The sequence below is a fragment of the Astyanax mexicanus genome, chromosome 1 (assembly GCF_023375975.1).
Source record: "Astyanax mexicanus isolate ESR-SI-001 chromosome 1, AstMex3_surface, whole genome shotgun sequence".
Taxonomy (NCBI): domain Eukaryota; kingdom Metazoa; phylum Chordata; class Actinopteri; order Characiformes; family Acestrorhamphidae; genus Astyanax; species Astyanax mexicanus.
In genome coordinates, this window is record NC_064408.1 from 90794383 (window position 1) to 90811222 (window position 16840).

Sequence of the window (16840 nt, forward strand, 5' to 3'; positions counted from 1 at the left end):
GACAAAATGAATATTCAATTTTATTTGCTGATATTATTACAGAAGTGAATGATCCAACATCTCATGCCACTAATAACTGAAGAACTGAAGTTAAATAAATGATACTGGAAAAAGATAATCTGTCTCTAGTAGATATTTAATGGTAATTGAGAACAGTGTAAATTTTACTTTTGCTATGAGCAGCAAAAAAGTTTTATCTTAATGGCTTATATAGCCCTAAAATAATATATATTTAAGATATATTTAAGAGTATTTTTGTGATAACAATATTCAAAAATGTTGATGATTTTATGGAGTATGATACGATATTGTAAATAAATATTTTGGAGGAAACTGTAAAAAGCTGTACATTTTCTAATTAAATAATTAATTAAGAAGCAGTTGTTTTCCTCTATTTAAATTCTCTTGTGAAAACAAGATTTTCTCAGCTCTGATTTGCAATCGGTAAATGTTTAAATTACTTCAAATAAAAGCAAGACATCATTCCTTAATTCTCCCGTTTAAAATATTTCAATTAAAGCTCGTAATCAAGGCGATATCAGCTGAACGTTTCAGAATAATGAGGCGGGATATAGCTGTAGATCTGAACTGTGATATCACGCTTTAAAGCTGCTGCTTTGTGCAGACAACCCGTTATCAGATGAGCGAGTTTCTAATTAGAATATTCGTTAGACACGAAGGGAGTTAATCAAGCGTGTTACAAAAGCAGAGCTGTAACATAAAAAACCTCAGGATATCCAGGGTCCATCTGTGTTAAAAGGGAACTCTGATATGGATCTCTTTAAGTGTCTGTAAACACTTTTGGTTTTAATTTGGTCAGAGTTTGAGGGGGAAAAATAAATCATGTTACATATTATTTAAAAGAGAATTTTAAAGGCAATGCGCGTATATATCATATTTGTGTTAGGGGTGTCAACGTTAAAGCGTTAATGCACGCTGTTAATTTGTAATCAGTTAAAAAATTTTTAACGCAAGTTAATTAAGGCACCAAGTTTGACTCCTACTTCCGCCGTAATCTGCCCCGCCCCCGCCCAACACACTGATCTGTTCTCTGGCTGAACGACTGAACGACGCGCTCATACGGTGTCCAGCAATAACACTCCGGTTCAGACTTCCAGCTCCGACCCGGTTAGAGTTCTCTCTCTCTCTCTCTCTCTTACTCATACACGCACACACACACCCACACTCCACACACTCCTGCACTGCACTGCTCCTCATCTCTGATATTTAAATATTTAAAATTAAATATTCAAATTAAGTTCGAATTCATAAATCCTCACAACCAATTTTACAGTCCAATTTATCATGCATTCTCCAGCACCCTATGTTGATTTTATCTCCCCTCAGACATACAAGTATATACTATTATTTTAATTGACACCACTAATATACATATAATTGCATTTTACATTTCTTACATTCATTCTTTTATGTACGTTTAAATATCCACTATAATAATTTACGTCTGAGGAAAAACAAATGCGATTAATCGCAGTTAATCACAGAATTTTCTTGTGATTAATCAAATTAATTTTTTTAATCAATTGACACCACTAATTTGTATAGCACCTTTCATACACGGATGCAATTCAAAAAGCTGTACAGACAGATTTAAGACAAAATAAATCTAATAACATTTATAATAACAGATCATTTTTACTGTGTTAAAATAATGTTAAATGAAAGTGACAAGACATTATAATTAAATTAAAACAAATGTTAAAAGACAAAAAAAGGTAAGTATGAGAGTAACTAATGTTAATGTTGAGAGTGTAACATTAGCTGACTTAAGACTGTCATGTCTGGTGCTGAAAGCATGTCTGAGTCTCCCACATCCAGCTCTATCTGCGATTCCCACAGTAACAACTACAATACCCAGAACGCACCACTCCATGACACAACACACACTCCCGATCACATGACACATCACATGACACCACCAGGAAGTCCCGAGTACTGATTATCCTCAGTATTTAAGGACCATGCTCACACTCACACCTCGCCGAGTATCTGTTTGGTAATACCTGCAATACAAAGCGTTTCTCTTGCCCTTGCCTTTATCCGTGTATGATCTTGTTTTTGTTTTCTACCGACGTTGATTTTTGCCTACTCCCTTGTGTTGGATATCCGTGTATGACCTGGACTGTTTCTACTACTTTGGATTTTTGCCTACCCTGTTATACTGCCTTCCTGTGTATGAACTCTGGACTGTCTTCCGTTTATGGTATGGTTTCTCTACACTGTGTATTACTGGTACTGACCCTGTTTCCGTTGACTACCCCTGTCTGCTCTATAACTTTTAATAAAGTTATTTTATTGTATCTGCACCAGTCTCATTCCTGTCTGGCCCTGACAAAGACTAAGAATATACCATTATCTAATATTAAAAAGCCACTAAATCATTTTTTCATTAATAGCTAAAATGTTTTCTTTGGAAGTGATGAACCATACCAGTGCTGCTTAAAGTTTTTATAAACCTTTCCTAACCTTTAAAAAGTGTTTTTTTTTTTTTGGTAATTTCTGCCTCTGCAGTGCCCTCTCAGGTTCAGCTGTGCTATAGGTGTGGATTATGTGTTTGTGTATTTTGGTATGCAGAAACATCACAATATCTGCATCTCACCACAATCAGAGGCACACAGCTAAAATCATACATCACCCAGTGCCCCTCCCAAACTCCCCCTACCATTTTTTTTTTGCCTTTTTCAAATTTGAGCTGAATGTGGAGTTAACGAAAATCAGAGTCCCCTTTAAGGGTGAGAATAACTTTAGCTGGTGTGTCACAGTGAGTCTTCTGATTGGTAAAGATGGTGGGTGTAGAGGATGAATTCATAAAGACTTACATTTATACATTTATATGCCACCTAGCTGGTTGTTTTAATAGTAAGTCCTCTGAAGTAATGGTGAGTTTGCAGCATTATTTTTTTTTGGCATACAAGACAGATGTGATTTTTAACATTGGGAAACCTTCACATTTCTTTTTCCTGCTCTTTTTAAATTTTCCTACACCAACTGAGAGCTCATTATTAAAACAATCTATACTGTAGTTTGTGATTCTTTGTGGACATGAACAGACTAGGATTGGACTAGACAAACCTAAACAAATATGGCTACAAAAAGTCACTTTGAAGAATTTTCCATCATTCTCCAGCCTTTTAGCTCTACTTTGCTAAATATTTCAGCTGTTCTGCTGCCGTCTTGAAATTTATTTTTTTAGTCTACAACCATTACAATGGTGCTACGTTGCTCAACAAAGTTCAGTTGTTGTTGGTCAGCTAGGTTTTAATGCATACAACAATGCAAAAGGTCTAACAGATTATGATTTTTACGATTATGCAGCGTCACAGTCGATTAGTTTCAGACTTGGTCCAAAAAACAGTTTAAAACTTGATATAAACTTTTTTTAATTGTTGACTGCAGGGCAGATTAAGGCAGTTTTGAGCAGTACAGTAGACCTGCAATGTTTACTCCAGATCAGTTTTTGTGTACCAAAAAGAATAAAAGAACAAAAGCTAAATTCCAAAAAAAATGTTGCCATATCGAGTTAAGAATAGCAGCTTAGATGACAGATGTGAAGCACGCTTTAGGAAACCAATCACCAGTAAAAGCAGAAGACTTCTGTGCCGTAATGTTTTCCTCCTCAGAAATAGATGGGCCGCTCCTGTAGGCATTTTTCTCAGCAGCACATTTCTCTGAGGGCAGCTCTGAGAAATGCTGTAATGCAGCAAAACTTCAAAAGAAGAGAGGTTTCCTCAAAGCTGTTGTCAATTTGGATCTAAATGAAGTGAATGAGCCACAAATGCTTGTTGTTGTTGGACAACCTTTTGCAGGCAGTTAATTTTGCACAGCAATAGAGGAAGCTCCCGCAGGCAGGCTTAGGATAAATCTGCAGAGAGGGAGAAGGAGAAAGTCTTTTTCACTTCATTTTGACAGACAGGATTTCCAGTTCACTTCTAGAAGATGGGATAGGAACTTAATCTGCCGCCCGGAAATGTAGCACACAGCATCTTTTAGCTATGCTGGACTGTGCCTCACATTTTGTCGTTCAGTTTGTCATTTTTAAGGCTATTCTTTTTGTATGGAACCTTTAACTTACTACCAGTGTTCTTTTTTTGTGATCAAGAATCTTTATTGTTTTAAAATTTGAACAACAATGGAGTGGGAGCAACAGACCGCCAGAAAATTAACACAGAAGAAAAAGGAGCATAAATTACTAAAGTTTCTGTACAGTTCAGTACAATCATTTTTACTAATACAGATAGATAGAAGAAAGTATCTATATTTAATGCATACCTTACAGAAAATCCAAAATACACATCACAAAGTCTTAGCACAGTCAAGTCAAGCAGAGGTACATTCAATTTGTGCTATGTTGAGTAAATTAACCCTCCAAAATGATTCCATGTGAAGTCCAGGTGTGATCCAGTTTTGAAAGATTGTCTTTTTAGCAGCAGTAGATCCAGAAAACAATAACATGCACTGTATCATCTTTAGTTTAATGTTAACTTTCAGGAGACACATGCATGGATCCCAATTGTGTTCAGTTTCCAGAATATCAGACAACACTCTGTCCACATACTGTATCTCCAAAATGTTACAATCAAGGGACATTCCCAGAACATATAAAAAAAGGTACAGAAGTGGTACATATATGAAAATAATTTTGTATTATTTTAAATCTTCTAAGAGGTGTAAAGTAGGCTCTATGAATATACTTAAAATGAATGCTATTTGTTTCATGTTCTGTGAAGATTAGGACCCAAAAGTGTCCCATTCTAGGGTATAACCTAAAGTGGCAAGTTCCTTGTCCCATAATGCAATAATAGAAAGGGGGTTAGTAGAGGCTTCTATGTAGATTTAGTTTTTAATCTGGTGGTATTGAGAACTAGTCAATGGACCTGCTTACATGTAGACAAACCAAAGCTGACTAAACAGGTAAGAGCACGAAAATGATCCACTGACAGAAACTCAACCTCAAAAGAAAATCCTCTACTAAAACCGGAAAAGGACCACTATAGACAACATTAATGAGAACCTCACTAAAAGCACATGGAAAAACCACTGAGAGGAACCAAAGCTCAAAAGAAGAACATCCCCAAGAGCAGTAGGAGTGCAAATACAATTCAACATGAGGAGGAGACACTGCCAGGAAATGAAACTCAAAAGAACAAATCTCACATAGAGCAGAAGGAGAACCACTATAACCAACAAGTAAAAGAAAAATATTATCAAGAGCATGAGGGAGACACACTGTTAGGAACCCTTACATAAAAAAAGCATCACCAAAAGCATGAAAAAGGAATACTGTAAGAAACGGAAACCCAAAAGGAGAAACCTCCCCAACAGCATGAGGAAGAACCACTGTAAGACACTGAAACCCAAAAGGAGAAAGCTCCCAGGAGCACCGGGAAAAAGAACTGGGAAAAAACAAAATTCAAAAGGATGACCTACCTAGAATTCAGAAGAGTCAGTAAGAGAAGACTCATGAGGAGGTGGACAACTATAGGAGACAAAGGCTGAAAAGAAGAACCTAAATGAAAGCACAAGGAAGAACATCTGAAAGGAAATGAGACTCAAAAAGAGAACCACCCTAAGATCATGAGGAAAAGCCATTATATGGAAACTGTATGGAAATTTCCATTGTATGGAAAAGATCAAAATCCTCTGGAGCAGAAGGAGAACCACTAGAGAGAATGAAGAATCCAAAGGAGAACTTCTCTTAGAGCATTAGGGAAAATTCACTGAGAGGAACCAAACCTCAAAACACAAGAAGAGCTTCTGAGAATGAAACCACAACTCAGAACTTAAAAAAGCTTCATTTTTCTTCTGCTATTATATGACCAGTGGTAGGATGACCCACCATTATAAGTGAGCCTTGGTTCCTGCCAAGGTTTCTTCCTCTTTCAGCTCTGAGGGAGTTTTCCTTGCTTTTGTTGCTCACTTGGGGTTCTGAATTGTATGTTCAATGTTTTGTCTGATTCTTTGTACTTTGATCACACTTCTGTAAAGCTGCTTTTTGAAATAAGATGTAAAAAGTGCTATACAAATAAATTTGATTTGATTTGATATTAATTTGGCAGTTTACAGAAATTAGGTTTTCAATGACCATGGAAATGGAGGACAGATCTGAGCTGTGTTTGTAAAGGTGTTTAAGTGCTTGTGATCCAGGTTCTGCAAATGCTCGAGGCAAGAAGATTAAGAGCTGTTGTGGAGGAGGTAGCAGTTTATTCAGCAGAATGATGAGTGGGATTAAATGTCCAACAGTATGACTGAATATAATTCATGGATAAGTAGCTTTTCAATCTGATGTATTAAATATAAATGACACATTTTCTTTAACATTTCAAATTAACATCTCTAAACATTTCAATCTGTTTGGATGCTGTTTTTTATTTGCAACAAAAAAATATAATGTAAAGTAACAAGACAAAATACAAAGGACACACATTTAATTGTGGTGTCTTCTCAACAGAAAAAAGGTAGGCTAAAAAAGCACAACATACAGACAGAAAAAAACATAAGGCAGTGTAGACAGTGTGAGTCAAGATAAAACATTTTCCTGTGAAATATGCATAAGTTAAAGTCCACTATAAAGAATGCAAAGAATCAACAAGCATAATTAGCTGGGAATGTATAAATCTAGCAACCGTATTTATTTTCCTCCAAGTCAAAAACATTAAGATTCCTTTATTCTTTCAGAAGTTCCATAATATTAAAATGCAGAATTCTTCTTAAAGGCAAAAATGAACAAACTGCATTAAAGCAGTTTGCTGTAGGGATTGAATACAGTGTGAATACAGTGATGAATCAGATAAAAGCAAAGTTATGTTATTAATAACTTATAAGTATAAAGCGTTGTCCAGCTTTGTTCTAAGCTTCTTCAATAAGAAAACAAAGGAAATCAGTATCTGTAGCTGGAAAAGAACAAATCTGGCACCTGGATTTAAGAGTGTGTGCTCTTTCCTGTCCGTCTGAACCCTCATGAATCCTTTATTCTCTCAGACTCTTTCCAGTTTGGTGATTTGGTGGCTGGAATAATGATTTTCTCTGCTGTAGGCAGCCCTGCTCAGGCTGAAGCTGTGAGCGTGTGTTTTTGAAGATGTTTTGAAGTTTGTTGCCGGTGCGGGTCAGGTGGGAGGGCCTGCCACACAGCAGCAGAACGTTTTTGTGGTGTGTAGTCCAGTGGCCTGTTCTTTTCCAACAGGAGGTTGAAGATAACCCCCTCTAGGTCCCACAAACTCCAAAACAGCTTGCCCAAAAATGAAAGAGTGGTCGCACGCAGGTCCTCAAAAGAGGTAGAAACAGTCGAGTTGAATAATCTGGTATCCGCTTCAGCAGGAGGAGATTAAAAGAAGCTTTAAACATTAAAAACGAAACTGTTTGAAGTTTGGGAGGATTGGGGATGGAGTGAATTGTGAAAATACTACTACTACTACTACTACTACTACTATTACTATTACTAATAATAATACACAGTAAACCCAGAAGTTGTTTGAACTCAAATAAATTAAGTATGTTTTACAAAAAAAATATGTTTCTAAATGTTACTTAACTATTTTGAGTTAGCTGAACATTTGTGGGCACATATAGAATCAAACAGAGATCTTTGAGTTGAACCAACTTTATAAAAACTGAGTCTGTTGTCATTATCAGCTTCTTTTCCATTGGTTTCTGTCACAATCTATTTGCATACTGGGTGTGCCCCCCAGTTTTTTGACACTCACCGTCAGTGTGTAGTGATTCCCCCATGCTACCTTAGGTAAACGTAGGTAAACATCATACATTATGATTAATTGCTTGGCCTCTGTGCTGTAGGCTGTAGAACAAGCATCATTTTCTGAGCTGCAGTAACTCTGTGTTGTCTGTGTTCTCAATACTTTTAATTCTTTACTGTTTTCTTTCTTCATTTACTTTTTTGTATGAGTATAAAAATAAAATAGTTGAATAAAATAAAAAAGAAGACTAAATAAAAATCTACAATTTTTATTCACCTGACCTTCACATTCAAAGTAGAATTACTAGGCAATGCAATTGATATGAATAATTCAAAATAATATACTATCATATATTTTGTGTTCTGGTTAAGTCTGCGGAAATTATATTAATTATGTAATTCTTACTGAAATGTAGTATACAGTACTTGAGTAAATGAAATATGTAAGTTCAGGAAAATCTTTATTTTAAATACACACACACATATATATATATATATATATATATATATATATATATATATATATATATATATATATATATATATATATATATATATATATAATTTGTATTTTGCTGATACATTACTATGCAAATATTATCGGGAGCCAGTGAGAAAGATGGGTTTTACTCAAAAAGTGATCACTATATGTACCTGGAATAGCTAAGTTCTTGATACAAGACTTAGTGAAAGGATCAATTTGTCTCTCTGTTTTTCCTCATCTTTCACAGTATGATCACCACTATTGTTACTCATTTATTTAAGTTTTGAAAACTATAACATTTTACTGAGATCTGTGATTTTTGGAATTACAGTTCTTCAGTGTAGGTTGAGTGTTCACACCATTGAGAAGTTTGATTGAAAGAATCAAAGCATTGAGAACATCTTAATATAAAGAGAGAGCGAGCTCCGTGTAAAGCTCCCTCGACCATCTAAGAATCATCTTAAAGCTTAGGACCTTTTGGGAAACCCACCACAGGCTGTTAAAGTACCTCAGTACTTCATTTGCCTGTTTAAGGATCTGTTGTTGCCCTGTTTCTGAGACCAATATAGAAACACAAACACGCTCACAGCCCCCGAATCCCCCACTGGCAGGCGCTGAAACGTTAAAGTAATGCCTGCTGTCAGAATGTTCCGGCGCTAGTCAACTTATGGTTTTTTAGTTGAGTTAGAGATTGTTTTTTGTCACTTCCTGTCCCGGAGGAAGTCCTGACACCGGATACGAGGAGCGCTTGTTGCTTTTATGTTGGTGCTGTCAGACTCATGGCTGATGTGCGTCTTTGTGGAGGTTACAGTGTTTATTATGGAAGTAGTTCATGTTGAATCATGAATGAAGAGCTTTCTCAGTGAATATATTCCTTCTGTTTATCGTATTCTTTAAAAACACCCTGTTTATAACACATTTATAATCAACCTGAATTGTTTGCTTTTAGGTGCTTTAATTTTGATAGGGGTGTTCTTATTGGTAACACTTTACTTGGATGGTCCATTTTATGGCCTTGTTGGTGCTCAACTGACATTTAACTAACACTGAATTGAATGTCCATTACATTTAACTTAACCCTATGTTGAATGTATATAATTAAAAATAGAACTTAACCCTACACCTAACCCTAACCTTAACCATTAATCTACCCTAACATCGAACCCTACACCTAACCCTTACCCTAACCTTAACCTAAACTTAAAATCTAACCTTAAACTCAATCCTAAAATATTAAGATAAGCGTTTGGATTAGAGTTGAATGTAGGGTTACATTCAATAGAGAATCATTTACTTTCACCTTTTAGTTCATTTGCATTTAATATACATGTAGTTGAATGTTAGTTAAATGTCAGTTGAGCATCAAAGAGGCCATCAAATGGACCATCCAAGTAAAGTGTTACCTTTTTTATTTTATATAAGCATGATAAGGAATGTTTTTACATTTAAGGTGCTTCCTGTTTATTGCTATAAACTAATCGTAGATTGGATATTTCAGACATCATGTGATTTTGATCACATCCCCTTACAGCTTGTGTTAGCTTGTGGTTTACTGACTTTGTAAAATAATAACCTTTAATTTATTGCCAAAGTGTCAAACTTAGAAATGTAATTTGTATTAATTTTGGAGCATTTCTGTTGGGCCATTTATCATAATTAAAGAAAAGCTGGCACATTAAGAAAAGTAATTTGTATTTTGGTGAAATATTATTATGCAGATGTCTTTGGCTATCATGAAAATTAAAACAAATATAAACCACATACAGGTGTGTAATATTTACTATTAGTGCTGGGCAATATGATTATATTTTATCGCATCTTAAAAAAGTTTCTATTGTATTGAAAATATGCTTTTTTAAGCATATTGTGGATATCATATTTAAAGGACACTGAACAAACTGTAGATTATATTACATATAGTGTAACAAGTCATGTTTAATTTGATGATGTGTGGCAAAAGCTGAATAATTGGACCGCCATACTGTATTTCAATTTGCATTTACTATAGTCTATTTACTGTGACTTTTACAGTTTACACCACATTCTGTACATTTCATCAGTGTGTTTTCTGTAGTTCCTGTAAACTTTAGAATGTAAAACAGGATTTTAATATGTATAAATCATAAAGTATCACTATTCAGCAACAATCAAGCTGTATTCTGTAGGAACCTGATCTCTTGTACTGCATGCACTTAAACATCCCAGAAGACTTCAGTAAACCAGTACAGTTCATTTACATTCAAAAGGTATATTCTGTGGTCTGTAATTTTGCTGTGTAGGAGATTTAAGCAGAGCCCTTGTCTCTGCAGCTCCGAGGTTGGCAGTCTTTTCATTTCGGTGAACCATTTTTGTTTTTCAGCAGATAACAATACACGCATTACTTTGGCATCTTCCTCCTTTTGTTGTTCTCTTTTGTTCCCTTTTTCCTCTCATTCATTTGGGTAATGAGTTTTGTCTTTTATTTCTGTAGATAACCGAGCTGCACAACATCAAGAACATTACCAGAATGCCCCGGGAGACCAAGAAACATGCAGTGGCAATTATCTTCTGTGATGAAACGTCAAAGACATTTGCCTGTGAGTCAGGTAAGCGTTCTCTCTTCATCCTCACAAACTTTCATTCACTTCCACTCAGCTGCAGAGAGAGAGAGAAAAGAAAAGTTGGAACAGACGACAGGGCATCTAAGCCTTATCTGTACTTGTTATGAAACGTTGGGGACAAATTGGATCGCTGTACTGTATTTCCATTTGCATTTACATTTAGTAGAGTGATTTAGAAATGTGTTTGGTTGTTCAATTAGAAAATGTATCTTTTAGTATAAATGATCTAGAGGAGAGGTTGATTTCTGTCCTGAATTCTGTGATCAGTATGTCTTCAGCTAGTGGTATACAAAAACACTACTTCAAAATATCCGAGAAAACTGGTTTAATTTCTTTGTTCTTGAGCCTAAAGGAGAGCCAGTGCTGATACTAACAATTTAAAACAACCCTGTAAACATACAGGCAAATTACAAAAGTAAAATACTGTTTTTGTGTTAAATACAGTAATACTGTTAATAACAATGCTTTATTGACAGTAATACCATATGTTGATCACATGGGCTCCAGTAAAGCTTTTTACAGTAAAAAAAAAAAAACGTTTTACTTTTTCCTGAAGTTGTCTGAGCCCCACCGACAATTAGTTGTGCTATCTTCAAAATCCATCAGCATTACTCTTTTTATGGTCTATCAGTGTAAAATGTAGCTTTGATGTGTGGGGATTTTTTTTTATTTTGATTGATTAACAGATTACTGTCTAGCTAGGGAAAACAGCAGTTTTCTGAATGGTTTATTCTAAATCTTGTTTAGTAATGCAAACCAACAGATGTAACGCTATAGCATTAAAATAGTACAATATTTATTTGCAATAATTGTTTAACTGTCATTGAAAGCTGCTGGTCTGGTAAGGTTCACACTGAAAAAAGAGAATTGTTGGACCAACTTAAAAAAAATTACTTCAATTGGTAACACATAAATGAATTAAGTTTTTACAAATTAAGTAAACAAGTTAGATCAACACAATTCCTTTAAGTTAGCTCAACGTAATTATTTGATTACTTTCAAGTTGACAGTTTTCATTATCTCAACTTAAATTTAAGGCAAATCAACTTAAATTATCCAGTTTATCCAACTTAATTACGTGCTTCATAATTTTAAAGTACAATGTAAAACATTTCAAGTTGTTTAAACTCAGCAATATAAGTTCTCCTGCTGCCTTAAAAGTCTGAGTTAACTCAATGTGGTATTCTCAACATATTTGGTATATTATTATTTAACTGCAAATACTGACAGTATAATACTGGAGTAAACTCAGCAAAGAGTGAACTCTGTAGCTCAAAGCCAGCATACTGTGATCACTAGAAACACAGAATAAAGTTAATGTGCTCTTACAGCCCACAAACACTGAGGCCTGGCCATCAAATTAAATTATAATATTGCACGCCTAGGATAAGGTAGCTTTGGGCAACAGACAACACAAAGATGGTAAGTAAGGAAGAGGCCACACCCAATATGCAGATATATGGTGCCAGGAGCCTATAGGAAAGCTGCATGAACCAACACTCTAGAAAGAGCATTGACACAGGTAGTGACTAAAAGTTGGTTCAAATCACATTTTTTCATTGGTTCAACCAACATTTTTAAGTTTTCAGGTTGAAGTTCTCTGAACTCATTTTATTGAGTTATACTGGCCGATAAGTTCACTCCACTTAATAATATTAGTTTCCACTGACTAAAACACAGAATCACTTTTTAGAGTGCATGTTTGTGCAGTGCAACCTTGGTTAGTAAATCTCACATGTAAATTATGGTAAACAGCTGGGAAGCCTGCTGCCAGATTTTACAGTAATTATACAAAATTATTTTACAGTGAAGACACAAAGGTATGCAGTACCCAAAGTAGGTAAAAAGTAGAGAAGGAAGGAAATTTGGCTGTGTATCTGTATCAGCCAGTTTTCAGCCCACAGAGGTGAAAATCATGCACCCCTCCACACAGCAAACACTGCAGACCACTTTTTTAATCACTACTAAAATACAGCAGCAGCAATCAGCCCATTCCCTTGTCTTGTGTTTCCACTTTGAGCTCCACAGTGCAGTTCTGCTTGGGTATATATAAACTCTCTCTTAGCTAAAACTGGGAGTTGGACAGTGTTTTAAATGTGTTTAACTTCAAAAAACAACGTGGTTAACTTCATTCAATACATTATCAAGTTTGCCTGGAAAGTGGCATTAGGTCCCACCCTCAGTCGTTATCGGTGATTAAAATCATATAGTATATTTCACTGTAAACCCACACTTAGTTTAAACTTAAACTAAGTCTGTTTTAAATCAAATTATATAATTCTAAACATTACTCAACTATAATAAATTAGGTGAACATTTGTGGGCAGGGCACGTATACGTTCAAACAAAGACCTTTGAGTTTAGTCAACATATAATAACTGTCACATCCTGGCCCTGTCTCTTGTCTGTTCTCATGTCTCTGCGTGTTATCCCCACATGACCTGTGCTCCTCTGTGTCTCTTGTCAGTAGTTTTCCACCACGTGTGTCTCATTTGTAGCTCCACCCCTTAGCCCCAGGTGTTTCCACTCCTGTTAGTATAAATAGTTCCCCTGTGCCACCTTGTCTTCGTCAGTCTTTGCACCTTCATCTGTTTTTGTCTGTCTTTCCATGTTTTTGCTATAGTTATTTCTACGTTCCTTGGTTCTTTGTATTTATAATCTCTTGTTTATTTTCTATTTACCTGTTTATCACGTATATTTTCATGTTTATCTTGCTTATTTCCCTTGTATATATCCCTAGCCCTGTTTAGTTATGTATTTGTCTAGTTTAGCTCTTTGTTATTTTCCCTGTTTGTTTATGTATATATATTTCCTCGTTTACTCCTTATTTGTTTGTTTGTTTATTTGTTATTTAATAAATCTGTTTGTCTTACCCGCTTTTACGTCCGCCTCCCGTCTCCACCGTTACAATAACAGAGTTTAGTCTGTTGGAAAAAACTATTTGCATTTTAAGTGTGTCCTCTAAGTTCTGACACTCACCATCAGTGTGTAGTCATTCCCCCCAGGCTACCTTTGGTAAACTTGTAGATCTTGTAGATATATTATTTTTAACTGTCTGTCCTCTAAATTCACGTTTTCCAGGCTTACAGTGTAAATATTAAAAAAAATAAACATTTAAGTAAAAGGAATTTAAATGAAAAGTAAGAAGAAATCAACATATTTATTTATTTGGAACGCAAGATACTAAGTAGAATTTTTGGGCAAATAAATTGGTATGACAAAAAAAAATAAAATTAAATCAACTTACATTTTAGTTGTAATAACCTGATGTTTTAATTTATACTAACTCAGGTTTTCATTCCCCATTACTTAAAACATTTGAGCATATCGGTTGCCTTAAAAAGTTGCAGCACAATCATTATAATAAAAACAGATTTAGTGCTAAATTAATTGCTATTGAAACAGATGCTTTTGAAATAGATGCTATTAAAATAGATGCTATTAAAAGTAGTGCTATTTAAAGAGATGAGTCACAGCTGCCCCAGGAAAAAGGAAAGTTTTTTTCCACCTAATATTCTCCAGAACAAAAGTCACAACACTTTTCTTCCAGTTGTCTTGAAGGAGGACAGGTCAAACTGAGACATACCGTACAATAGATCAAGTTTTAGCCATTGACATCAGGAGGAAAAGGAACTGGTCCAGTTTAGGCTTTGTAGGCCAGGGTCAGAGTTTTAAATCTGATTAGGAGCTCTCCCTCAGATACAGAAAGTCATTGAAGAGAATATAATAAAAGAGTGGAATGACTGAACTTGGCAAGATTGAAGACAAGTGGTACTGCTGAGTTCTAGATCAGCTGAAGGTTCGGATGGCGGACCAGCCAGGAGAGAACTGCAGTAGCTGACCAGGGATATACTTTTTTCTAGTAAATGCTAACTTTGTTAACTTTTCTTATTTTAAAACCTTTGTTCCTCATCTGCAACAGTGTCTATGAATGTTCATAAGTATGAGTACTAGTGGTGCTGGCAGTTATTTAAAAATGAAATACATTTAAATTATTGTTGTAATGTGATTTTCAAAATAGTACAAGCAAGATTGTACCTCTTTACATAAGGAATCTGACAGAAACTGTCAAGGAACATGTAAATTGGCATCTAAACATGAAATCTGTAAACCTGTGAACTCTTTATGTGGCAGTGATTTTCATATTTTGCATTTGAATGCATTTAAAGCAAGCTGCTTGCTAATTTGCAGATAGTAGCTGAATTAATATTGGGTTTACACACAATTTTTGTGTGATTGTGTGGTTTTAACTTACAGTAACATATAAAACAATAAAAACAATAGATTACATATTTGATATTTAGAATTGTCTTACCATATCTTAATATCTTAAATTGTGCTGTTTATTACTAGTTTGTTGTATCTATATATAAAAAAAACGGAATAAAACTGTAATTCTTCTCATGTAAGAACTAAAAATTTTAATCATAATCATGAATCATTTGGTATTTTTACAATATCGCCCAGACCTGCAATGATGTATTGTGTTGGTTTGCATTCAGACACAAGAAACATTGCATTTTACTGTGGTAAATTAAGGATTTTTTTTAAGTGTAACATGCCTCTGCTGATTGTAGAGATTGCACAATCAGGTTGAAGTAAGTTCAGCACCTTTTTTAAGAAGATATATTGACTCAAAATGTGCTCTAATAAAAAGTTAAGCAGAACGTTAAAGGGCTAAACACCCGTGCATCCTCCTTAGACAGAAAGCTGTGAAAGCTCCATTACTTTATGCTTCTGTAGGGAGTTCTCAAAGGAGACAGTGAGATCAGAGTGAGGATCTGTAGTTCCAGGAATCCATAGCAGCGCTGTCTTGCTACAATTCAGACTCAGGGGGTGTGCTGCCATCCATGATATCTGACAGTTAAAAAGACAGGATGATTTTACAGCACAGTAGCAGGGGAAAGTGAGATGTAAAACGAGAAGAGGACCCAACAGTGAACCCTAAAGAACACCAAAAAAAACCCTTAAACAGAGCGCCTATAGAAGCACTATCACGCAGAGCCGCTGTCAGGAGGATCTAATGGTATAGGGCAGTAGAGAGGTCAAGAGCAATCAGTACAGATGACAGTTTGGCAGATTTTTTTTCTATGTAGCATCTCCCTCACTGCTACGAGGGCAGGTTTATTTTAATACAAACATCGCAGCTCTAAAATATGCTGCAATAAACCACAAGATAAAGTCACAGCAGAAAATACAGAGAGGATTTATTAGACTGTGTCGTGGCTCAGAACCAATATGTCCGAAGGCTCTGGTCAGACCAGACATTAAAAAACAAAACAAAACAAGACAAAGCTTCCCACCAGCATGTGAATAAAATATGAATGATTCTATGCTGACCATTAGCAGGGCTCTGAATCACACTCTGCTCCCCAGGCTGAAGATTCAGTCTGCGTTCATTTTATGACGCTGGCTGAAAACAGAGGAGAACAGATTGAGGACTGTGTGTTTAGGCCTATTTCGGGATGCCTGGCATTAATCCAGTTCATTACAAAGTAAAATTCTTGAATGGTAGGAAATGTACTTATTAACTAACTCTAAATGATTCTTAAATTTTGTTGTATTCCATAATTGTTTTATTCGCACACTGTTGTTGGACGATGTGTACTTTCCTGGAGGACTAACCAGAGACTGTAAAAAAGATGGACGCCGTGTCGCTGTTCCCATTCATTCAATAAAAATGAAGCCAAAATCTTTCTGCCATGATGCCGATTCTGAAACCCGAGTCTGTGCAGTAGAGACCAGAGGAGGGAGAAAGACTGTGGAGAGAAAACCTACTCATTTAAATAACCCCGCCCCTGAGGGCTGCCTCCACAGAGCTCACACAGTCTATGGTCCCACCCATACAGTCTAGGTGTATCCCAGCCCTTTTAGAATAACCACACCTTTTTAAATAGAGCTGAATAACGTTTTAAAAAACTAATTCTGTGAAGATATAAAAATTGTACAATATAAGCAGAGGTTACACTAGCTGTTGCATTTAAATAGTGGAGATAAAATTACAGTATATTGGAAGAAAAAAAAAAAACGTGATTGAAAGTTGTC

At 35.5% G+C, this 16840-nt stretch overlaps 1 protein-coding gene across 1 annotated transcript in view; it reads left to right on the plus strand.

The window, feature by feature from the left end:
* dok6 (docking protein 6) overlaps positions 1 to 16840 on the plus strand; it is a 107408-nt gene that overhangs the window by 46883 nt on the left and 43685 nt on the right. Inside the window, exon 3 of the mRNA XM_022683823.2 lies at positions 10666 to 10780. Coding sequence (XP_022539544.1) covers positions 10666 to 10780 — 115 coding nt within the window. The remainder of the gene's footprint in view (positions 1 to 10665; positions 10781 to 16840) is intronic.